Source organism: Phaethon aethereus (genome assembly GCF_964289735.1).
Source record: "Phaethon aethereus genome assembly, chromosome: 8".
In the NCBI taxonomy this organism is placed as follows: Eukaryota; Metazoa; Chordata; class Aves; order Phaethontiformes; family Phaethontidae; genus Phaethon; species Phaethon aethereus.
Window position 1 is genome coordinate 24,161,357 of NC_138584.1, and position 24,644 is coordinate 24,186,000.

Here is a 24,644-nt window from a genome sequence, read left to right on the forward strand (position 1 = left end):
TTTCTTGAGGCTGTGCTTAGACGAGGCCCCTATAGCAGCAGAGCACTGCGCACAGTCCCTGTCCCGTTGAGCTTGAGGGCTGTACAGAGAAGGAAGCCAAAATACGGGACAGACAAGGGATTTTGATCTTCTAGAAAAAGGGGCTCAAAGCATGGGAAAATGAGTGAGGTCAAACAGGCAGCCTCTGGTCCCGAGTCCTTGTGTCGTCATGGTCACAAGACGATACTCGCCTCCGTGCAACAGTTTTTTGGGAAATAGGGGTAGTGCTGACCCGCTTCCCAGCGGCCACTCAAGCTTACGAAGCATCATCCTCCTCGCACGCAAGGCCCTAATCAAATACATGTTAATTATCATTTTGGCAGATGCTGAGGGCCGGCTGAGTGCCGCCTTGAGGTAGGACCAAAAAACCGGCACCTCTCTGATCAGGTTTAATAAAACCCAAAATAAAACTCTGTGGGTTGACAGCTAGCCCCCTCCTGATGCCAAAGAGGCAGCACCCAGCGAGGAAAATCAAGCGGCGCGAGGTGAATACTAGTCCAGCTTGCCAAGAGCCCAACCAAAATTGCTCTTCCTCTATAATGTCTGCTGGCAGCTTTTCTTCTGCAGGACCTGCCAGTCAGGAGCGAGGCAGAAATGTGGTTTTGGGGAGGATTTTCTAGCAGTGCCTGCTTCTTGGTCCGGCTGGCACAAGCGCACAGAGGGGAGAGCGAAGGAGCGGGGCAGCCCGAGAGAGGCACGCAGACAGGTGCTGGGCATCGGTCAGAGATGGGGATGGAGAGCTTGGGAAGGGAGGGGGTACCTCCGCCCGCGGCTCAGCACCCTCGAGAGCACACGGCTCGCGGAGCAGGGATGGGGCTGGCGTGGCGCCGGCGCTCTTGGCTCACTCCCGGTGTATCGGTTTGAATTTCACCTTCCGAGAGGAGCCACGCGAGCCGGTCCGACATGCGACGGGCGCCGCGTGGGCGGGGAGAGAGGGCTCCCCGGCAAACCCCGCTGCACCTGGGCTGCTCCGCGCCTCGTGGCCCGCCAGGCACGCAGCGTGCTCTGGCTCGGCGGCTCCCTCGGCGCTGAGACGGCCAGCTGTGTGCCGACACGCTCCCCGCCATGCCCCCGAGGGGGCCCGTTACTATTTATTGGGTTAATGCATAGCTTGCTGCTGCCGTTACGGTGTTACTATGGGGGTAATGCACAACATGTAGTCAAAAAGTAGAGCTGGAGTTGCTTTCAAGCCAAACGCAGACGTTTTGGATATCAAGTGGGGCTGCATTGCACAGGGAGCTGTTCTGGGCCGATTCTGCCCGCGATGGTCACCTATGGGTGAGAGGGGTGAGCTGGTAGCCCCTCCAGCCCATCCTCCGGTCCGGCAGCTCCCCAGGGAGTTTGACGCCAGGGTTCTGCCTTTGTGCAGGCAAGGAGAGTTGCACAGATTCCTACACAGCCCCGGCCCTACAAACCGACCAGAGTTTCTTCTTGTGCTGTTTCTTAAAAAAAAAAGAAAAATCAATTTATTAAAGTTAATAAGCAATGTGACGTTTCAGAGAAAACCTCTCTTCCCATTTCAAAGAAAACTTCTAAGCTAAAATCCAAGCTGAAGCAGAGTCAAAGAGTACAATTTATAAATCAAGCAGAAAGGAAGGGGAAGCAAGAGCCACCCTTTAATCTTGGCTGCGGCCGCACCGTCAGCAGCTCCCGCCTGCGCTGCCCAGGCTGGGGCTGGCGGTGCCCGTTCGTCCCAGCTCCGCCAGCACCGTGTCCCGCACGGCTGCTCCCGTTGCAGGGGACGCAGCTGCTTTTGTTCCCGATGGGAAAACCTACGTGCAGGTGTGTGCGCCCAGACGTGCGTTTCTTTTGCCCCGCTCAACCACCTTTGGGGCAGGTCTGAGCGGCGAGGGGCCCACGCCGTTCCCTCGGAGGCCACTCTGGGCTGGGTGACCCACGGGGATACATGTCCCAAGCTCAGCCCTGCCTCTTCCCTGCACGTCTGCGCGTTGGACCGTGTGGGGCAGATCCACCCCCCGAAAGCTGCGCGTGCCAGCCTGCTCTGCTTCCGTCCCCGGGCAGTGGGGAAAGCCACCCGCACCGGTCCCGCGCCGGGGCATGGGGAGGCGTCAGGCCGCCGTCTCAGCGCGAGGTCCCCGCACAGAGGCACACGGGGCCCGCGGCCGGTCGCGGGGACGCTCCTCGCTCCGCTGAGCGGCACGGGCGTAGCTCTGCCAACCCCCTGATCCTTCCCGCCGCCCTTCTTTGATCTCCCTCCAGCTGCTCGATGGCTTCGCGGGGCATTCGTGCTCCGTCTCCTCTTTGCTGTGATTCACGCCTCTTCCCTGCCGGGGCCGTTCCCGGCTCCGCCGTGTGCTGTGGCCGCCTGCCACGGCGCGGCCTCCCCGGGACGGTGTCTGACGAGCTGTTTGCTTTCGCCGAGGGGAAGAGGCAGCCGCGGGGCGGGAGCAGTGGGCGGCCGTGACGGCACGTCTCCCGGCCTGCCGCTCGACAGACTTGGATGCCGAGAGACGCGGAGGTGCCAAGTGCTGATCTGGCTTTCGCGCCGTTGAAGTCCATGAAGTTGCTTTGGATTTACACCCGTGGAAGTGGGATGGGAACTTGGCCCGAGGTCTCGGTGCCGTCGTAAAGCTGAAGGAGCCTTCGGACCCACTGCCAGGCCTTTTATTGGGGTGGGGGATGAGGTGGAGGAGAGGAGGGGTGAGGCTCAGGGCAAGGGGAAGGCAGCCCTGGTCTTCTTGGCCTCCTGGGGAAAAAGTGATGGCTACAGCCGTTGCGGCCACCATGGGAGGGACCAGCGAGGGTCTGGGCTGCTCAGAACCCAGAAAGATGGAGGAAGCAGGACTTTCAATCCCTTCCCCACGCTCTTCTGTATCCTTTCCGCATAGCAAGGGCGCATTTCCTTGTGCACCCCAAGGCACCCCGGGGCGCAGGGACGAGGGCGTCCCCCTCCCCAGAAGCTGTGCCCGTGCAGGCCAGCGCTGCGCGGGAGATGCCAGATCCTGGCAGCAGATGAAGAGGCTGAGGGCGTCAGGATGCATCCCCGCCTCGTGCTAAGCATCGCTCTCCGGGGAGGGGAAGCTCTCAGGGCAGATTTCACCTCGTGCGAAGGGGTCAGCGAAAGACTTGCACACCACTTAAATCCCACTTAAGCACTCTGCACTGGGGTGAAATTAACTCTCTCTGCAGAATAAGCCATCAAGAAAAACTGATCTAAAAATCCACGCTGGGCCACAGCCGAGCCACACTTCTATTAGCAAGTAAAAAAATATTTCCCATCCTTAGAGTTAAATGAGCCAATAGTTCAATCACGGAGCGAAAAGCGGCAATAGAGACGGGGATGCTGAGTGCCTCAGGTATTGGCAATGTATGCAAGGAATCACAATAAGCAGGACTCGTCTGTTTTCTCTGTGTTTAGCAGCAGTGTTATTCAACAACCCATTTGCAAATGCCATCTTCCAAAGTCCTTTTTTCCCCCCTCGTTAAAGTTGCAGCGATAATAGGGCGATTACAGCGCAATAAGCTAAACGCAATCCATTAGTGGCATCACCGCCGGTTTTAGATCTTAAAAAAAAAAAAATCAAAGCTGTTTAAGTTTTCTTATTATGCACGTTAAAGGCAGGCAGCAGGGTCTGATCAAAGACACCACCACCCCTGAGCTCCCCCCGCTCGCCTCCTGTCCCTGCATCTTGTCCCCCCTCTATTCATTAGTGGTCACAGCTGTGCAGTCGGCCAATTACTTGGGAATAATAAGTACATTTTGCAGTAAATTAAATATTAATTAGTCCTTGGCAGGTTGTTTTGTTTTTTTCTTTTTTTTTCTTATTTCCCTCCCTCTACCTGAAAGCAGCAGAAGGGATGTGACACTGTCATCGCCTGTGTTGGCATGTGGGTGACAGTAGGGGAGGCTCCCTCCAACCCTCCGCTCGGTCTCCTCTGCGGTGGCTTGCAGCGAGATCTTTCCTGCTCTTCCCACAGGGTTCGCTGCTGCTGGGCCAGAGTTTGTAAAACCCTCCCCAGTTTTGCCGTTACCTTCTTCTCCCAACCCAGGCACATCCCATCTCTGCCTGCATTCCCCTCCTGCACGCTCCGCTTGGGCACTTAGCTCTCCGGGGCAGGGCATCGACCCTGATTGCCTGTGAGGTGGGCGTGAGAGGGGTCTGGAGGCAGCAAATAAGTCCGTGTGGGGTTTGCCTGGCTGGGAGGAGTGTCAGCTCCATGGGGCAGGAAGGCAGCTTGGCTGGTGCAACTCCCTCCCCAGCAGCGCTGGCGGGAGAGATGCTGCCTGCTCCCCTGGATGTGCCTGTGAGGCCTCGTCCTGTCCTGCCCCTGCGCAGCAGGACCCAGCCCAACCAGCGCGCGTTGTGCTGGGGGACGAGGAGGAGGAGGAGTGGGGATGGGCAGAAGGGGCTGGCTGAAGAGCAACTGTCGTACAGCCCAGCGTCAGTCCTGGCCAAAGCACGTTGTCCATTTTCTGGTTCAGTGGCAGACCTCAGGCAGGGTGACCCTTTGATCCTCTGGCCAGGGACTCCCGGGACAGAGTGACCTGGTCTGGCTTTGCCTGTTCCCGTGGAAGTCAGGCCAGCTTGAACAAGTGCAGACCCTGGAGAAAAACCCTGCAGCCTGTGGTCCAGTGAAGCCCAGACCAGATCTCAAGCGTGGATCTGCTGGGAAGAGCCGCTCCTTAAGCTGAGCCAAGTGGGCTGGTTTTGATGTTGTCAACATATCAGCATATATTAAGGTTTAAAGAATGAATGCAGTGGAAAGGAAAAGTGGATGGAAAGAGCAGCGAAGCTCTGCATAGGAGGGATGAGAGCCCGATGTGGAGGGGAGAGCTGTCCCGGCTCTGCCGCGCCCCGGGAGCACCGCTGCGCAGCCCCCGGCAGCCCTCAGCAGTCCGCACGGGAGGGGAAGATGCTCTGGTCGCTCAGCCGTTCCCTGCTGGCCGATTCGGGCTGGAGCTGCTGTCCCCGTCACCTGGGCTCTGCCGCCCCGAAGCGCAGCATCACCTTTGCTCCCTACGGCCAGGCAGGAGCCTGGAAACAAGGAGCCAGGGTCTCAGCATCCCACCCGTCACCCATCCCTCCTCCCTGGCACTGATGCCAGTGTGAGCAGAGGAGAGACCTTTCTGTGTTCTCTCTTCTTACCAACCCCTTACCAAGAGCTTCTGGGGCAGAAATGATCTATGTTAGGAAAACCGGAGTAATCTGTGACTGTCAGCAGATCCCAAGGTAAAAGGCTCCACTTGTCCAGCTCTCGGATTTACGCTTTACTAACAGCTCTGCGGGCTGCCTTGTGATGCATTGTGCACCAGTTTGCCCCTTGGTGCTCTTGAGTGCAATTAAGTTGTGAGGTTTTTTTAAATGTAGTTTGACAATATGCAGGTTAGGTTTTTATTTTATTTACAGCTTTTACTTGGGGACCAATAAAACCCCAGCTGGCTAATGTGAGATCTAAAACTTGCATCTCACTCTTTGCCTTGGATATCTTTTCTATGGTAAACTATTTATTTGCGTTTCATCTTGTACAAGCTCCTTTTTCCATGCTGAGAGGCCGAGAGCTCCAGGGGCTCTTTGAAGACTATTTGCTATAGGATAGCAACTGGAATTCTCTTTAAACATCCGCGCCTGCTTTGTCCTACAACTGGCCTCTTGGTGTCAACACACAGTTTTGTGCAAGTTTCCTGGGCAAAGCTAACATTTGCACACTCCCCTGGCAATTGCGCTTCCAGATCCCTCTTGTTCAAGCATACCCCATCATTTATTCTTGCAAGCATGAGCAGCAGTTACTCCACGTGCCAAATTAGAGGCGGCATCAAGGCCTCTTTAAAAAGGAAGATTTAACTGGGTTATGAATTACTGCGCTGCTCGGGTAGGAGGAACGCGCTGCGTGACCTACGTGGCCCGTCAAAATGTGGTCCGTGATTGGATGGCAAGTACGTGGTCCCTCTATCTCTGAGCCTTCATGTTCTCATCACACAGTTAAAATGCCACAAACTCTTCCTGGAAAGGGTTATTCGACAGCAGGATGAGGCACGCGCATGCAAAATCCCAGCGCATTTCAATGTCGTGCAGTCAGACATCTCCACCTACGAGCATCCCTCGGACGCTGACCCTGGCGTGCCGGCGGAGCACGTGTGAAGGGTGAGGTGGCATCAGGCTAGCGACACAAATCACGCTAAAAATGCCAAATAGCTGCGTTTACATGCATTCGCAACCCGAGGGTCGTGCTCTTGCCATAAAAAGGAAGATGAACCCCGGCGAGATGGGAGCGATGTTCCCAAGGATGCCTCTGGGAGGGAAAGATCAAGAACCGATGCTCGTAATGGCCTCAGCTGCTAAAACAGTCACAATAATAACGGGGTGGGGAGGATGCTGGAGGGGCTAGATGCAGCCAGGGGAGCCGCGTGATGGGTGCCCGTCGTGTGCCGGTGCGTCTGCCCAGTGACACCCCGCTGTGCCTGTTGTCCCTGGGATGCTGCAGGCCTTCAGTGTGCGTACGCCAGCATCCAGCCCCCTTTTAAATCCCAGCCGAGATTTCTGCTACGTGGGCGGAAATGACCAGGACACGCTCCAGGAAGACAGAGAAGGGAAAACATTTTCTTTCTCTCCGGCGTTATTCTTTCAGTCCCTCTGTTTTCCTTTCTGCCCTTCCTTTGCCATCTCACGGCTCTCTAAATTCACGGGAGCTCTTCCTCAAGGTGAAATGAAGGCTCCGGGCTGCGTTCGGTGGTGCCGGCGGGGGGGGACGGGGGTCAGGGAGGGTTAAGCAGGGAGGGGGCAGTGCAACAAGGCGGCCTGATCTAGTGATTAAACAAAGGGATTCAGCCAACATGTGTAAAATTAAGTGATCAAGAGTTGATTACAGAGTGCATTGATTGTGTACTGATGGATTAAACAGAGTCGTGCTTGGGATGCGATTTTCCAAGCCGGGCACAGAGAGCGCAGGCAATCGACGTGTTGGCCAGAAGGACCCGCTTCTCCCAAGCCCTGGCTTTTATACATTCTCTGGATAAATCTGCAGAGAGGCCCGTGGAATTATAATCGATTATCCATTTCTCAAAGTCACTTAAGGGCCCTGAGCTACAAGCTAAAGTGCCGGTGCTGCGAAGAGGCATTGGGTATGCGCCGGCATGTGCAGGTGCTGGCGCGAGGGGAAAATGTGGCAATGACCCTGCGTGCTGCAAGCTGATGAATCTATTTTCTTGTAGGAAATAGTTTTGACAGTTCAATATCTGTGTTTTCGATATGTGCCCCACACACCCCCGAGGGAGGAGAGGAGAGGAGCCGGAAAGTGGGGGGAGGGAGTGGGTGGGAAGCATGGAAAGACTCTATCCCATCACCCCTTCGAATTATAGGCGTATCAGTATATCACCAACTTAACAGGCTGCCCTCCAAGTCAAGGGCATGGGAGCAGCGTGGCTGCCTGCGAGTGTCTGCTGCGGGGACAGGATGGGGCTGGAGCCCCTCTCGGGGCACCTCGCTGGGCTGCGGGGGGACCCACCGCCAGCCCCCATCCCGCTGGCAGTGGGGTTGTCCCCAGTCTCTCGTTTCACTGCCAATGGTGAAGGTAGAGTCACATTTCCAGGCTGAACCTGTCTCTTGGGATGCGGCCAGATCCTTCGCCGAGGACCCAGGGGAGCAGGAGGACGGGGCGTGCGAGAGCTGAGCAGCTGCCGTCTGGTGCAGGATGGCCCCGCAGGTTTTGCAGGGAGCTCGGGTGTGCGGTGGTGGGATAAGGCTGGGAGGGAGAAGCCCCTCCACTGCTCCCCCAGCCTCTGTGCAGGGCTGTCGCTCCCGCTCACGACTGCGTCCTGGTTTCTGGCGTGGATGAAGCAATTGGGGCATGGCACAGACCCCAAAAGTGCCTGGGACATCGGACACCAGGTCTCTTCCGGGCTCCCAGCCAGACACAGGGATGTTCCTGTGAAACTCCCACCTTCTCTAGTTCCCACTGCCATTATTTTTTGGCAGCCTAAAGCAGGTATTTTGCTCAAGGTTTTTCCATCCCGAGAACTGACGCAGAGCATGGACAATGAAGGCACGCATTGGCAATGCTGCTACGCAGCTCCTTCCCTCCGCCCGCTCCCACCGGGCCAGCAGGAACCCCAGCTGGGGGGACTTGGCTCAGCAAGGGACGAAAAGTGACCCTTGTAACAGCAAACAGGGCCAGAGGCCAGGCCTGTTGCTAAATGTCACCCAGCTGCCAGCCCTGGATGCACAGCCCCAGGCATGCCGGGTGGCTGAGGAGGAGGAGGAGGAGGGATGGTGACGAGGCAGATCCGCTCCCCGCGCTCAGTCCGGCTGTGGCTGCCGGCTTGCTGGGGAGCGTGCTGGGCCCCCACGCCTTGTTTCGCAAGCCCTGCTGAGGAAGGAGCGGCTCTGGGCCGCAGTGGCTGCAGAATTGTATGCACGGTCCCTGGGTCCCACAGGCTCCGGGTGGTTTGCTCTGTGGTGCCCGTGTCCGCAGCCTGGCCAGTCGTGGCTGCACGGCGTGACAAGACCGGCGGGATGGAGGGCAGCTCAAGGAAGTGGGGGAAGGAGATGTGCCGTGCTCCGGGAGGCCCCCCAGGCTGGAGGGGCAGAGCTGTAGGATTCCCCCGGGAGAGTTTCTGCTGTGCCATGTTTGCTGAAGCCAGGGACACCACTGATGACGGGGAGACCCAGCTGCTCCCCGGGACTTGTGTGTTTTGGAGATGAGGCAGCGGGTTGGAGGAGACTCCAGTTTCACTGCCAGGGCAGAGGATGGGTGGCAGCAGGAAGGTCCAGCTCTGCGGTCCTGAGCTTGCCCGGACTCATACCGGCATCCGTCAGAGAAGCTTGGAGGGGAGAAGGGATCATCTGTCCCTGTCCCCAGTCCCCGCTGTCCTGCTTTGGTCCATCTCCAGCCCAGCGCGGGTCATGGCCGGGCACCCATGTGCCTCCTCGGGGGAAGCCGGCACGGGCAGGCTGCCCGGCCAGGAGCGGCGAGGGAGAAGGGCAGGGACAGAGGCAGCGCAGCCCCTTGGCTTGCTCTCGGCCGCGCCTCTTCTTCCCTCCCGAAGCCCGGGGAGGCGTTTCTGTGCCGCTCTGCGGAGCCGCGCCGAGCCCCGGAGCAGCGCCGCGGGGAGACGGGCCGCAGCCCGTCCCAGCCCTCCTCTTCCCCGCTCCCTTCCAGGTCCCTGTCAGGCTCTCCCTTCCCAGCCCTGCCGGAGGCCCGCGGGCCTCTCATCGAGGATTCATTGTCTTGTCAGCCTCTAGTTAGCCGGCATGCGTGTGAATCATAAATTACCCCGCCCGGGCCTCTGCTATGCTTCAGCACAGACAAAAAAATTGCACTCCATCACCGTGTCTCCCGGCTTTTAGTGGTATTGATCAATGCTGCTCCCTTCCCGCCCCCCCCCCCTTTTCATTTTAACCGAGCCGGTTAAGTGCAGTATCTTATTTTGTGCTGGGACAAATGAAAAGAATATTAGCAAGGGCTGAAATATATCTCTTTTTTATCTCTCTGCTACTTTTTTATTGAATCTTTCTGAGTAGGTGGCTTTCCGCAGGATGACAGCCTCATGACAGGCTCCTCATTAGAGCCGAGACAGTAATTGTGATGCATTTCCCTGCACGGCCTTTTCACTTCTCCCCCCCCTACTGCCTTTCCTCCTCTCTCCTTTTCCCCTGATTTGTAAAGTGATTGGATGTACAGACTCACTCAGTTTCTTAAATTATTGCCCGGCTCAATCCGTCTTCCTCTGCCCCGCGCCAGGCAGCCATGGTCTCCGCAGATGGAGGGCTGGGGCCGGGACGGCGGGCGGTGGGGTTGGGTGCTCGGAGGGGCTCCTTGCCTCTCCCCACTGCTGGGCTGCCAGCTCCCACGAGAAACGTGCTGCAGGACCCAACGGGACGTGCAAGAGTCTCCGAAGAGCACACGGTGCTGCTTGAATAGGCATTTTTACTGCAAGACCCGTGGGATCACCCCTGCTGGCGTCAGCTGCGTGGCAGCAGCACTGTACCAGTTTACACCAGTCCTCCCCAGTATCCAGCTTGCCTGGAGAGGCAGCTACAAGAGCAGCTCTTTTCTTTGGAAAGAAATCAATATTTTAGCAAGCTTTTCTGCCTCAGATCCCTCTGTAGTTTTTAGCCTCAGGAGAAGCAGATATATTTGCTAAGCTGCTTGGCAGCCCGGGCACTGAGCAACGCTGGGGGTCAGGCCCTTGGCGGGGACGCAGGGGGCTGAGCTCAGCTCTTTTCTGCGCCCCAGTTTGCTCATGAGGTTGTAGAGGCCCCTCGGTCCGTCCGTGCCTCTCTTGCCCCGTCTGTAGAAAAGGGGCTGCCAGCCACTCCTTGCGCTCCCCTCTGTTGGATTCAAGGCAGGAGTGGCCCCATGCCCGTGCCGTGCCCAGCACGATCCGAGCCCAGCTTCTGCCCGTGCCCTGCGGCAGCTTTGCGCTGTGATGCAGGAGTGGAGAAGTGACTCCTCAAAAGCCTTTTCTGACATGAAAAGCCACTTTACCAGACCTCCTCTCCCTTCCCGCACGCACAGTCCTCCAAAACGCATGTGCTCCATGGAAGGGCAGGTCTGCTGGACGTAGGGTGATTCCCTGGTGACCCGGGTGCGCTCGCCGCACCACGGGCTGTTTGCAGAGTTAGGTCGTGCTGTGGATGCGGTTACAGCCAGATGCTGAACCCAGCCAAAACGCACAAACCTGGAGTCATCTCACCACCCATCGCCATCCCTGGCGCCTGGCAGGGCAAGTGCAGGAGGGGCCAGATCCAGAGTGCCCGGTCCCGGGCAGCAGGCTGAGGTCCGCATGCCACACAGCCGAGGTCTGCGTCCTGCACAACCAGTGTCTGCATCCCGCATGGCCGGCCCGGCCCGAGGGAGGGGAAGGGCCTGCTGAAAGGAGTGGGATGTGCCCTGACTTTGAGCTTTCCCCCCGTGCAGGTTTTCGGGGCCACGTACCTTTTGGCCCCAGTCAAAACCAGCAGGATCCAAGGCAGCGCCGGGCAGGCGGGATGCAGCCCCGTGGGGATGGCACTGGGAGCACACCATTAAATAACAGGGAGATGGGAGAGTGATGAACAACATTATTCCTGCTCCCTCGCTTTATTACCAAATACTTCTTGCCTCCGCTGTTATTCCGGGGTGCTCTGCACTGACACATGAACAATCCCCACCGTTGTCATCCTCCCCTGGCTGCAGTGCAGCCGCTTGGCTGCCACTTACTGTCAGGATTCTGTGAGCCTCCTCGGCTGCGGCGCGGGCTCACCGGGAGAAGAGCGAGCATTTGGCTATTTCCAAGCTAATATGGGGCTTTCTTTGAATTATTGTTTTTTGAGCTGGAAGGAAAGCAGGCTTGTCACACAAGATATCTGCTATCAGTACACAAATAACAGCAAGCCCATCATCGAATGGAAAATAATCGCCGCGGAAACCGAGTTGCGGGGGAGCCGGGAGGGATTATTACAGGCGCTGGCAGTGGCGATGCTGTCAAGGAGCCTGTGTCAGCACTTCCATTACCACCCACCTGGTTTCAGCGCGGCCCCCGAAGCGGCACACAGGGCCGCAGGGCTCCAGCATGGGGTCATTTCTATTCAGAAGAGTTTCAGATCAACCGGCTTTGATTGGGTTTAAATGATGGAGTGTTTAAGAGGGAGAGAGAGGAAATAGGAGGGCAAGATGGAGGGAGGCATCTCAGAAGGAGGGGGAGTTTGGTACTCAGACAAGTGGAAAACAGTTTGAGATAGGAGAAATCAGGAGTTAGGAGAGAAGAGCTGGTCCTCCCGGGAGCAGGTTTCAGACGGCAGCGAGAAAGGAGAGCGTGGGGAGAAGATGACCCGAAATCTGGGCAGATGCCCTGGGGCCTGCCTGGCGAAGGGCTGTTAGGAAGGAGCGAACGCATCCCCAGCAGGGAAGGTGCCCCCATCAGTGCTCCCCGCCCGCGGCCACCGCCTGCGCCGCCGCCGTGGCAGTCCCTGGGGAGGCACCTGGCTGTGCAACAAGCCGTCAGCAGAGCTGAGCGATTGAGTTATAAACAATTTATTTCATTCATTTGGCAACTTGCTGAGCTCCTGGGAAGAGCGAGCCCTCACGCCTTGTACACTCTGCTCATTCAGAGTGACTTGGGAGCATCGTTTAGTCCTTGCTGCGTAGTGGGGCTGTATCCGTCACGTGCTGTCATGGCTGCTGGCAGGCTAGGTCCCTTTTTTCCTCACTTAAACGCTCTCCAAAACAGCATTTCCCCTTCTAAGTGACACAGTCCTGGCCTGCAAATGCCTCGCGGTGCTGTCAGCCCTCCATTCCGGGGCACAGAGGCAGGGTGGGAGCAGGGATGGCTTCATGCCTTCACGTCTCTTCAGCACCACGCTTGCATCCCCGGTACCTGAGCCCAGCTCCCAGCCCGGAGCCCCGGTCCCATCAGCCGTCGCTTCGCAGTGGATCAGACCTGACTCAGGGGAATTATATTGGTTCCGTATCGCTGTAACTGAGGGCGGGATCCGGCCCTCGATCCCCAGCGGGATCAGGAGGGTTCGGTTCGGTCCCCGCTTAGGCTGGGATCGGTTTGCAGATGCCCTTTGACGGAGCCCGTGGACAAATTCCTCCATGCAGGGGTGCGTCTGTGCATTGAGCCCTCAGCTTTCAGAGCAGGAAATATTCGGTTTCAACACTTGGAGTTAAACATTTCTGCGGAGCCCAGGAGACCGTGCAAACAGCGGGAGCACCGAAGCTCTGTCTTTTCATCTCTCTGGCACTGGCGAGCAGGGGGTCGGCAGCAGGGGAAGCACGGCAGAGCCGAGGAGGGTAAACACTGGAGCTGAGCCTACCGAGTAACCAGAGCGCGAAGGGGAGAGAGAGGGGCAAAGAAAACAAAAACACAGCTGCCAAAAAACAAAAGCCTGAAAAGAGCCATTCAGGGTCTCCCAGGAGCGGGTTTGGCACAGGGCAGGGAGGGAAGAGCAGGGAGCACTTGCTGCTGGGGCAGGCGCGGGTCCAGCCCACTTGGGGATATGGGCTCTTTGTTTTGTCCTGGGCAAACCAACGCTCTCTGCTCCCTCGACTGCGGTAAGCACCTACACCCCACACTGTCCAGCCGCACACGGAGTGTGGCATCCTTTGCTTTTTCATGGGTACGAGGATGTCCCTGCTCCAGAGAGGAGAGGTGGGATGTACGCATCTCCCCCAGCATTACATTCACAAAGAAAACCCTAAGACTTGCAAAGACCACCCTCTTCCCACAACCAGCATCCCGTGCCACGGAGCTGGGTACCGCTGCCCTGCGCGAGACACCACAGCGTGGGCGTGTGGCAGGCTCCGGGCCACGCCGCGGATGCGGATGCAGCTGATGTGGGGAGACGCATCCCGCCGGCAGCCTCTGTGGCACTGCGGGCATGCAGCGGGTTTCGCAGACCTGGCGAGGCTCGCGTAGGTGTCCTGCTGGCACGGGAGATGGTCCCTCCCTTCCGCCTGTCACTCGCGTTTAGCCCGGCTCCTGCAAAAGCACGGTTGTCAGCCCCTTGGGCCAGGAGCCGGGGCTCCTTCTGCCTCCTGCTTTGCAATCTGTACGTCAGCGACTTGGCTGCGTGTCCGGGTCCCTGTTCTCCTGCCCCTCTGGAAGCCCTTGCTTCAGTACAAGCACCAGCCTCCCGCACCCACTGGAGCAGGGGGATCTTCCCCGGCTGTCACACGGATTCGGGGTGACAGCTGTCACATCCTTCCTTGGCATGAATTCGTCACCGTGTTGTTGGTGTAGCTCGTGGGTAAGGCCATCGCTGCTCATTTCTCCTACTGGCCTGGGGTTGGGAGCGGCCATGGAAGGCAGCAAGGCTCCTTCCCATGGCCTGAGATCCTTCCCGCTTGCCCTGGCCATTGAAATCCAAAATCCCCTCTGCTTAGGAACACGCACCCCATGGGAGAGCCCTGAAGAACAAGCAGGGAGTGAGGACCTGGGCGTGTGGGAGGTTAAAAAAGCCACCAGCTTGGTGCAACAGAGCCGGTCCCCAGGAGGGACCCAGCTGCGCCTCCTCATCCGAGGCTGCCCATCCCAGCGCTGCCGTCCGGGACGCTCCGTCGCCTTCCCCAGCAAACAAACACTCCTGGGCTCCCCTGAGAGCAGAGAACCGGGCATGCCAACCTCCAGTTCACCCTCCGACGCTGCCGAGAGCATCCCTGTCCCACCAGCCCAAGCTGCGGGGGGCAGGTGGGGGGGCTTGCCGGCCCCATGGCTGTGGCCCGGGCTGGGAGTGGGGATGCGGTGCGGTAGGGCGGGGGGCAGCCTGTTTACCCGTCCATCTGTACACCCCACAGCGGGGATCCAGCAGGATTTCCCGTCCGCTCAAAGGCTGCCTGTTTATTTTGGGAGGGAGACTCAGACAGCTCCATTGTTTTGCTGCAAAGTTGGGGTTATAAATAGCAGGTGGTCGGGGACGCTCCTGGGCTATTTTGGGCCCCCGCTACACAAAAGTGGAAAAGCTCCAAGAGGAAGGTGGAATTACTGAAATGCCAACCTTTCCCGCAAGGGTCAGCAGGAGCTGGTTGTTTGGGTTTGGGTTGGTCTCTGGGCATTATTTAAACACAAGGGGAGGAGGAGAGAGGAAGATGTTCCAGCTGCACGGGCTGCACGCCGTGCCCTCCCCGGCGGCAGGGCGGTGGGGATGAGGAGCCGACGTGCCTGGGCTCTGCCGGGGCTCTGCCCAGGAGCCATCGGGAGCGGCTCAAGTCTGGAGGAGAGACAGACTGGGTTTTCCTCCTGGCTCTGCAAATGGGAGAGTTCCGAGTGCCTGGAGAAGCTGGGGAGGTAGGGGATGTCCCATGGCACTGGCCTTGCTCCGACAGCTCCCTCGCGCCTCGGTTTCCCCCACCTCCTATAGGGAGGCTGAAGAAAAGGGCAGGCAGTGTCCTGGTGACAGCCCCGCTCCCTCCGGGCACGTACGCTGTGTCCTGCTGGAAGGCAAGGATGAGCCAAGGTGACTCTCAAACTTGTTTCAGACCCTTCCTCTTGTTAAATGCCTGCACCAGGCAGTTATACAGTGAGCAGCAGGGACCCAGTAAAGCCGCTCACACCAATGTTTTATACTTTGAGAAGGTCTATTCCTTTAATGGCGATTCATTTAACTGGGCCCTGCCATCGTTAGGAGCCATAAAATGGCACCTTTTGGCTCCTGATTGGAAGGCCACGGTGCACGCAGCCCCCTCGTCTCCAGCGCTGGCTGCTTTATTGTGCATTACTGCCTCTCACTCGGATTTAACCAATTTGATCCATGTCTAATACATAAATAAATAATCCTGCAGGAAGGTTCACGTTAGATGACAACAGGCGGCTATAAAGCATGTTTCTCCCCGCTGGAGCCATCTGAGCTGGGCTCCGCACGCCCTCTCATGAGCAGAGCTGCTAATACAGCTGGGAGAGGGGGGCCTGGAGACCCGTGGGCCTCTCTGTTTTATTGAAACATCATTGTTTGCTTTAGAGTTTTATTTTATGTTAAATAGACGCTGTATATTCCTTACAGAGGGGGCAATAAAGTTTCCGAGCTGGAGGAAATTGGCTCAGGAGCAGGGAGTGAACCAGGGAGATGTGGCTGGGCAGGGAAGCAGCGGGGAGGATTTGGGGTGAGGAGGGTGTGAGGCAGTGCCCTACTTCCAGAGCAGCCCCAGGGCCCAGCCCAGCTTGGGATTGGGGTCCGCAAGCACCCCCAGGTCTCACCCAGGTATGACGCAGCCCCAGAGGACTCAGGGTGAGGGCGGCTGCCGGATCCGGAGCGGCTGGTGGTGCAGGGAGGGTGAGTGGCCCCATCCAAGCCCAGGGGCGGGTGAGCAGTCCCCGGTGACTGCCGGGGCAGCCGTGCCAAGCACCCAGACCTGCTCCCTGCCGTTCGCTGCCCAGTGCCACGGGGTCTCCTCTGCCTCCCAACCGTTGTGTGCCCATGGAGAACAGCTCTGCCCTTTGGGGAGCTGATCCTGACCCACCCGACTTCAGGACTGCCAAGGAGGATGAAGATGGCTCTTCTTAATTTACTGGTATTAGTTAATAGGAACAGCGGGTAGTGCCACGCCATCCATCTGCCCCAAGTCACACCGCCTGCGCCGCAAACCGGGGAAGCCGGGGCTGCACAGGGTCACTCCCGAAATGTGGCTGTTGCTGCTCTCCCTGTAAGACTGGAGGGCCCACGGCTGGGGCTGGGATGCTCTTGGGCCAGTTGCTGTCCCGCTGCAGGACAGAGCCAGTCCCTGCCCCAGAGACCATGGGACGGGGCGAGAAATGGGGCTATGCCAGGAGAAAATCCCCCGGTTTCAGACCTCAGCTAGGACGGGAACCGGGGCAGAGCGCAGGCAACGCTGACAGCGGTCAATCAGAGCTAAAGCTTTCTCCCCTCTTTTCCTCCCTGCAGGCAAAAAGAAAGCGACGTTGTTTGACAGCCAGGCTCCGATCTGCCCCATTTGCCAGGTCCTCCTTCGGCCCGGGGAGTTGCAGGAACACATGGAGCAGGAGCTGGAGAAGCTCACGCAGCTGAATATCAGGTAAGCAGCTCCCTGGGGTCCACCAGCATCCCCGGTTAGCCGGCTGGGGCACCCGCAGGTGGCAGAGGAGCTGGTGGTACCCACAGCCACAAGATATGGGAAATTTAGTGCTAGCCAGTGGGGCAGAAACGTTTCCCTGGAGTTCACCGCAAGGGCAAAGCCAGGCAGAAACGCCCGCCGGAGGGCACAGACACCCCTTTCCCCGGGGACGTGTGCTGGGGTGAGCAGCCCTCACGTTGCTCATGTCCCATGATGGAGCAGGCCTGCAGCAACGGTGTGCGCTGCCTCTCAGCTGCCTTCAGCTCCCTTCTGCCTTCCCCGGCACAGCAAAGTCCCCTATTGAAAAAAAAAAAATTAAAAAATTGCCTTTTAACTGCTAGCAGTTATTTAGGAAATGGCTGCAGCCAAGGGTTGGCAGATCCCTGCCCCGGCTTTAATAAAACTCAGCAGCCTTGGAAAAGAACGTGTTTATTTCAATTATTAATGAATTCCCCAGTCGTTAAAAGGTGAGGAAAGGAATCAAACTGCCGACTAGACGCAAAGTTACGTCACCAGGTGGTCGGAGAGGAGGGGGAGCGCGCGTGCCTGTGCGGATGCGCCGGGGCAAGGGGGTGCGCGCGGCTGTGCGTGGTGCGGGGGGTGTGGAATCCTCCCCTGCCCGGCTTGGATCTTCGCTGCGACTGAGTGACAGCCGCTGCGGATGAAGAGAGAGGGAGGGAGCTTTATCTAGGGAAAGAGAGACCTCCCCAGATGAGTCCGGGCTGAGATCTCCCAAATTGGGCACCCACAGCCTCAGGCTGAGACCCGCATCCCCCACGCACTGCACAGGAAGATGGGGGGGCAGGGAACAGGCAGCCCATTTATCCCCCGCGACACCCAGTCCCCTCGCCAGCGTAATTTATGGTGTAATTTGGGCCACATCCAACTTAATAAAGGGCCGCTGCAAATTAGTGAACAGGTTTAAATGAACAGAAGCAATTAGCGCTCGGAGGAGCCCATCAAAGAAGTTGGGCCAATATCAGAGTGAAACCGAAACCGCAAGCCAGGAGCGGAGGCTGGCTGGCGCGAGGCGGTGATGGGAAGGTGGCGTTTAATGGGAAAGGAAAGGAAACCCTAAATCATAAAGCATGACAAGGGCCATTGTGGGCCAGCTGACAAGTGAAAAAGAATGGCATTATTCCTTTAAATAACAGCAGCAGTTAGAAGAGGAGACAGCTCTCCCCGGCTTGCCCTCGCTTCCCCGGCCCGCGCCGCTCGGCCACGCAGGCGGCGAAGAGGAATCAGAGGTCTTTATTAATTATTAAATAACGACTCCCTCCGTAGCGTGATAGATAACGTTCAATCTAGCCGATGGATTCAGGCGATGGAGGCTAATCTGTAACGCAGCAGCTCTGCGCGGGGACGCTCTCTCCCAGTCCCGGAGGGGAGTGATGCCGGGGCCAGCCGGCAGCAGCGGGCAGGGTGGGCAGCAATGGCGGGCAGCAATGGCGGGCAGCAGGACATGAGTGGGTCGAGCTCCTGTGCGCTGCCCAGCTCCGGCGGGGCGGCTTGGTCTAGCGGGTGGCCCCGTCTCCCATTCCCCCACCTCTCCCGCCTGGAGGAGCCGGGAGCAAGAACACATCAACAAGAGGAGAGAGAAACTAATAATGATCTCAAATAACCCAATAAACATAAAAATAAAATGTAGGCCTATAAACGTGACGGGCACCGGCAGCCCTGGCCGCTCCCTGCCAATACCGACTCGTTACCGAAATGGCTGAGCAGCTGTTACTTATCAGTCTGATGGGGAGAAGCGAACCGGGGGGCTGCTTTCCAAGGGCCTTTTTTTTTTTTTAATTTAAAGAGGATGCAGCCAATCATGGCTTCTGCTGTTAAGTTTTAATAAACCTTAATGATTTGCAACAGAATCATAAATTTCCAGCGCTCGGGGTTAGGAAGGCAGATCCCCTCCTGCCCGCTGAGCCTGCAGCACTAGGGATTTGGCGGGTGCCGCATCAGCTCCCACCGCGGCACCGGGGCTCCCCGAGTGCCGGGATCTCCCCCGAGGCAGCGTGGACACGGGGCTGCATGGTGGAGTGAGCCAGCCGAGATGCTGCCGTAGAGCCAGATGAAGAGGAGGGGAGAGGCTGGTGGAGAAGCAAGGTTGAGGGACCGCCCCGTGCCATCACCTCCGCTGGGCGCTGAGCACTCACGTGGGCTTACGGGCATCGCCAGAGCGAGGAGCTCGGCATCGCTCGGAGGAGGGCAGAGGAAGGGAAGGAGGAAAAGGGATTCCCCCCGGTGATCACAGGAGCTTCTTGGGGCTGAGATACAAGGGAGCTGTAGGAGTCACCTGGATGATGCTACCCATGGTCCCAGCTCACCAGGAGCCTGGGGTTGCATCCCACCTACACCAGGGCACCCCTTGCTCAGCTGGCGGGGATGGGGTTTGCTGTCCCCCAGGGACAGCCCTTCTTCCCCATGGGCAGTGCCTGTGCGACCATCCTGGCCTCAGGGCAGGGACATCTCAAGGTGTACCCAGCTGGAGCATCACGCGGCGAGGCAGGAGGAGCCGTGCTGAGCCACAGGCCAGCACCCCACCCGTGCCAAGGAGCTCTCCTTGCCCAGGGGATGGACACTGGCCGTTGGACCAGTGATGGACATCCCTCAGGAGGATCCAGCCCTGATGCAGGGTCAAGCTTTTCCTTGAAAAAGCAGACTTGAGTCTGAATGAGGGACCTGAGATTCTAGCTCTGCTGCCTTCTTGGTGTGTCCAGTCTCCCAAAGCACGGGGAGAGACCTGCTTGTGCTCGCCCCACGGCTCCTCCACCCCACACAGGTCCGGCCGAGCCCCATGCGCAGCTCTGTGCAGCGAGGCAAGGCTCTCTGAATGCAAATTTCATTTCTGAGCCACTGGCGCTGTTTCAAGAGCCGGCAGCCTCCAAGCCCTTCTCGGTGTTACATATGTAACAGCCTCATTGAACTTGACATGTCAAATTCAGGCCATTTGTGCAAAATCTCCCTTTAATAATACCGTTTCATTTCGCTCAAATGAGACTTGAATGCATGTAAAATGGAAAAGGATATTTAAGCGCTAACATTAGGCAGATGTCTTGCCAGAGGCCGATTGAATATATGAGATTTTGAAGTGCTTAACACGTTTTCGGTGCTCCCTCTTAGAATATGTCACCTGGCTTTCTTTTTTCTCCCCCTCCTTTCTTCCCTCCTCCCCCTCTTTAAGTGAAGGGTATAAATTGAAAGAAAACAAAACTACAAGCCTTGGTTTCATGGGGTTTAACTCTTGCCAGGCGAGGCTGTTGGTATTCCTCCTCCGAAGAGAAATTACCTAGTAGCTCACCTTGGCGCAGCACAAGCACAACGCGGCAGAGAGCGGGAGGCGGGCGAGCGGCAGCCCCACAGCGCTGGGCGGAAGGGATGCTCCCCTCGCTCTGCATGTGCAGCTCAGAGGGCAAAAGGTGCTGATCCCCAGCTGAGCAGCCGAGTGCCACCAAGGTAAAAACAAGAAATAATAACAGCGACCCTCTGTGTGCACGGATGCCCCGTGCCCCAGCCAGGCTGGTCGCTGCAGAATACATGAATATTCCTGGCTTGTGTGCACAAAGCTTATCTGTGCACTAGATGCAGGTCTCCTATCCTCACTCGATTTATATCCGCCTGTTTTACACCTCATCCGTGTTAAAGGCTTGCAATAAAGCACACCAAAATGTGAGACTCTTTCTGGAGCTGTTAATGGCCCCAGCTCTGAGGTTCAGCTGGTGCTTCGGCTGCAGACACGTTTCCCCAGCCCAGGAACACCCGGGCAGTGCAGGCAGGCACGGCGTTCGAGAGCAGCACCCATGGGTGTCCCCCAGGACAGGCACACGCGCATCCCCGCGTACATATGAGCGTATCTCTGCGTATGTCACTGCAGGTAAATACTGTGAGCGGAGGTGGGGGCATGCAGGGGGACCCTTACACCCTGCCCGCTGCTCCCCGGGCAGTGACCGCAGAGGACAACCTGCTGACGATGGGGGAGGCTGGGTGGAGAAGGGGCAGGCTTGGGGCTGAGCTTTGAGTTCAGGGTGGGAGAGAAGATGAGTTTGAGGGCAGAAGAGGAGTAAAGGAGGCAGTAGGGGACCCCGCCTCAGCTGATGGTCCCCAACAGGTCCACAGTGCCTTCTAGATTCTGGGGAAGAGGCATTTATTGGCCATTTCAAAAACCTTAGGAAGTCACATTACGAATATTATGGTTGCTGAGTCAAGTGCTTGAAGGTTGGGAATGGGCCTTTGGAGGCAGTGGTTTTACTAACATGATGCTCTGTTCTTGAATATGCAGTGCCCTTTTTAAAAAAATTATTTGGTAGGGAGCATTTTTATTTCCCTGTGTGACAGCTAGCAGATTCTCCCCTGCATTACCAGCAGCAAATCTATGCTTCAGAGCTGTGATTTCACCTCCCCAAAAGGATGAGGTGTATCGTTATAGCTGGGGAGTGGGCCAGAGGGAGGAGCATGGTGGGTCTCTTTCTGCTTTGGCAGCTGAAGGATGGTCCGAGCTCAGACAGGACTCTCTCAGGTCTTTCCCCTTATTTAAAGGGATTTCTAAGCTTAGCAGATGTAGCCAGCAGTACCCTCACGCCTCATACAGTATTACCTGTGCCTGTGCCATGACATCCCGGGGTGGGCACAGTGGTGCAACAGCCACCCAGGGTGCTCGGTGGGTGCCCCCGGGGCTGGATGTGCTTGAGTGGGCGGATGGGGGGGATGCTGTACTCACAGTGCCCCATGCCTGTGCAAACTCTTCCCTTCTTCACTTTTCTTCCTTTCTTTCCTCCGCATTGAACACTTCATCTGCGCATATTTGTGTTTTACAGCCCGTGCCCACCTGTTGGCTGTTCCCAGCCTGGGCTAGCAGCTCTCACTGCTCCTTGCCACCGTGCTGGGAGCACAGGGACACGTCCCTGTGCACCCAGCATCTCAGGAGCTGCCGATTCCCCCTGATGACCTTTCTGGTGTGTCCAGGAATCGTTTCTTTTCTGATTCTCTGATTGCGAAGCGTTGCCCAGAACACAGAGGGCTTGGTGCAAATGGGAAGTGCTGCAGGCTGTTTTCTGGTGACCTCAAAGATGCTGTCGCCAAGAGGGAACCGAATAGCATCAGGCAAAGGAGGGCAGAGCACGATGCAGTGGGGAAGGCCTGTTGGTGAAATCCCCAGATGAGAGATTTAGCTTCAGTCTTGGAGCCAGCTTCAATTAATGTCAGAGGAAAAGAGCCAACCATGGGACTGTGGTGCTCCAGCTCCTGTAGCAGCTCTCAGTGCACCTTTGCCCAGGCTTAAATCTTCCTTCGGCGTCCTTCCTTCTCCCTCGTTTGCACTCGTGCTCTTTTCCTCTCACTGTTCTTAATCCTCCCTCCCTCGGCAGCCGGGGTGGAAGCAGAAAGCGCTGCCCTGAGCACCCTCACCCCGCTGGGGGGGCTTCAGCACGAGGTTTCTTTATGCAGCGAGGCACTGAGGTAGCTCTCCTCGGGGGACAGAGGCAGCTCCGGGCCCGGTGGGATAAGGAATAAGGAGGAAGCTGACAATATAGCTAAAACATGAAGGTTGTCGGACCTTGGGAGATGGCCTGGTCACTCCAGACAGGGTCACTATCCTTGAGAGATGTCTCCAGGCATCTGGAGGCACATCCTAGATTGCACATCCTTTCACAGGTTGCTTTCCCAGTGTTTTATTGTCTTTCTGATTAAAGTCATCCCGTGCTACCCCCCTCAGAGTCTGCACCGGAGACTCCTGTGATGGACGAGGAGAGAAGCACACCATCCCTGTGGTCCCTGCACACCCAAATGACAGGGGCTTTCTGTGTTACTCCTGGTTAGGACAAGGACCCAGAGCAAGTTACGAGACGTGGCTTATACCTGTCTCCCGCTCAAGGAACCCAGTGTCTAAGCGCGGCTGCTCCTCGCACTGCCTCAGGCAAGGGTTTGAGTCATTTCAGCGGGACCTGCTGAGCGCTGTGCGGTCCCAAAGGGCCCTCGGAGGAGACCTCCCTGGGCCCGGCGCGGGCGGCTGCTCTGGGAAGGGCGAGCAGCCGCGTGGACAGGCCCGGCAGGATGAATAGAGGGTGTAAAACCCGAATTAGCTCCGTTGTCATGTGTCACGCCAGGGTCACGGCCCTCGCCTCAGGTCTCCTCGATTTATGTCTGGGTACTTCCCCAGACTCCTTGTGCAGCGAACACTGCAGGTCCCCCAGCCTCTGAATGAGTGAGATTAGAGGTGGTTTTGACTGAGAAGGTGTTTTTTCTGAAGCTCGGTTGAAATACGTGCTGATTCCCCTCCTTGCATGCGGTAAACACCTGCGAGCACTCCAGAGAGGGCAAGGAGCCTGGCCAACAAGTGAGATTGCAACCAGGCAAAAGCAGGCGTTGCAGCCTCCTGCTCCTCAACTTCTCTCCATCTTTTTTCTTCCTTCTTTTTCCCCTCTTCTTTTTCCACCTTCATCTTTTCTTTTCTTCCCTTTCTCCCCCTCTTCTTCCCCCTCCCTCTCTCTCTCCCCACCCCCCGGTATCAAGGCGACATCTCCAAGCCAAGTACTTTTAATTTTGCCCGTGGCCCTTGCTGACACAGTGGATATGCACAGCAAGTTAAATTCCCGCCTGATCAATAAAGCAGAAGCAGTGTGTCCGACTGGTCGATATTTTTTTATCTGTCTTCAGCCCAGTCCTGCTGATGACAGCCCCCTGCACTTCAGCAAAGGCACTCAAGGGCATCGGGCTTTGGCAACACAGCTCTTTTTTTTATTTAAATTTAAAAAAAACTCAGATGCCTACAAGAAAAAAAAAAAGTTCAAGGAGTTTGGCCTTTGCTTAATAACGTTTTATGATTTATCTTAATTTTTAATTGAAAAAAATTTGCGAATTAATTGATTTCTGGGACTTGCCAATTAACATTGTAATTGGGTGCATGATAAATTTCAAGGGAGCATCATTTTTCTCCCTCTCCCCCTTGTCACCGAGAAGGGGAATCGTGAGGGCAGCTGCTTCCTATCCGTACGGCCCCCACTCCTTCCCGAGGTGCCGCTGCCCTCCTCCCCCCTTGCTACTGTATCTTAAAGAAGGAACAAGAAAGCTAATAAAGTCGTGTTATTAGAGTCTCACCAGAGGTGACCCCTCAAGGCATAAATCCAGGCCGGGGAGATGGCGGGGCCAGGCACGATGAAGTGCCTGACAGCGCTTTGCGAGGTGGGACTGGGTGTCTCCCCCCAGCACGCTCTCCCCGGGCGTGGGGAAGGCAGCCAGCCAGCCCGGGACCCCCGGGGGCTTTCCCGGAGGGCTCTGGCACCCCCCACGGTGTTCACCTGCGACGTCTCCCCCCGGTGCGCCAGTCCCGGCACGCGTGAGCCTCGGCGCAACGCCCAGCTGCCGCAGGGAGAGCCTCGAGCGCGGCACCGAGCACCCGCTACCCGAGCGGCCACTTCCCGCAGCACGTGCAGCATCCAGGGATTGTCCTGCAGCCGATGTGCCCCAGCAAAACCCGGGGTCATTCGCATCCTGCTCTGCCCCACGGCAGGACATCCCACCCCACAGCAGCAGGGCATCCCGTGCCGCCCCGCAGCAGAGGTGTTCAGTGTGGGACCTCAGCTCTGGGGTCACGGGTGTCCGGGTTCAGGCACGGCTGCATCACCAGGCGCGTGGGAGGTGCCATCACCTGAAGCCTTCTCCAGCAGCGTGACTCCTGCAGGTTTAAATTAAACACGCTCCGTCACCGGAGGAACCTGCCTGGAAGTGTCAGCGGCTTGGTGGTACCCGAGCGGGGCGCAGGGCCACCTGCCACCGCGAGGCAGCTAACAGGGTCACGTCCCCGCGTGGGGTGCGGAGGGGTGGGTGAGCCGGCTGCTGCCAAACTGAGGAGTGAGGACACGGTGTTGTGCTGGGGCAGGGAGGGAGGACAAGGCGCATCTGGGAGACACCGAGGTGGAGAGCAGAAATACCAAGTAAATTAAAGAGCGCTTGTTGTCTCTAGTGCTTCTCCTACCCACTTCACGTGCTGGTGTGGATCACCTCATGGCAGTCAGCTCAGGTGGCCCATGCACCGGCTAAAGCCCGTGAGCTTGGACGGGGCTTCGCTGTGCCGTCCTGCGGCCCCCGCTACACCCCAGCGTGTGCGGGGGGTGAAGGATGCCAGC

General features: G+C 57.5%; 1 protein-coding gene across 3 annotated transcripts in view; it reads left to right on the forward strand.

Annotated features, from left to right (window-relative positions):
• The window catches only part of RNF220 (ring finger protein 220), a gene marked incomplete at its 5' end in the record, with an annotated part of 224,695 nt that overhangs the window by 120,030 nt on the left and 80,021 nt on the right, over nucleotides 1-24,644 (forward strand). For all 3 annotated transcript variants that reach the window (XM_082003186.1, XM_082003183.1, XM_082003184.1), the window contains one exon: nucleotides 16,359-16,488. In XM_082003186.1, coding sequence (XP_081859312.1) covers nucleotides 16,359-16,488 — 130 coding nt within the window. The remainder of the gene's footprint in view (nucleotides 1-16,358; nucleotides 16,489-24,644) is intronic.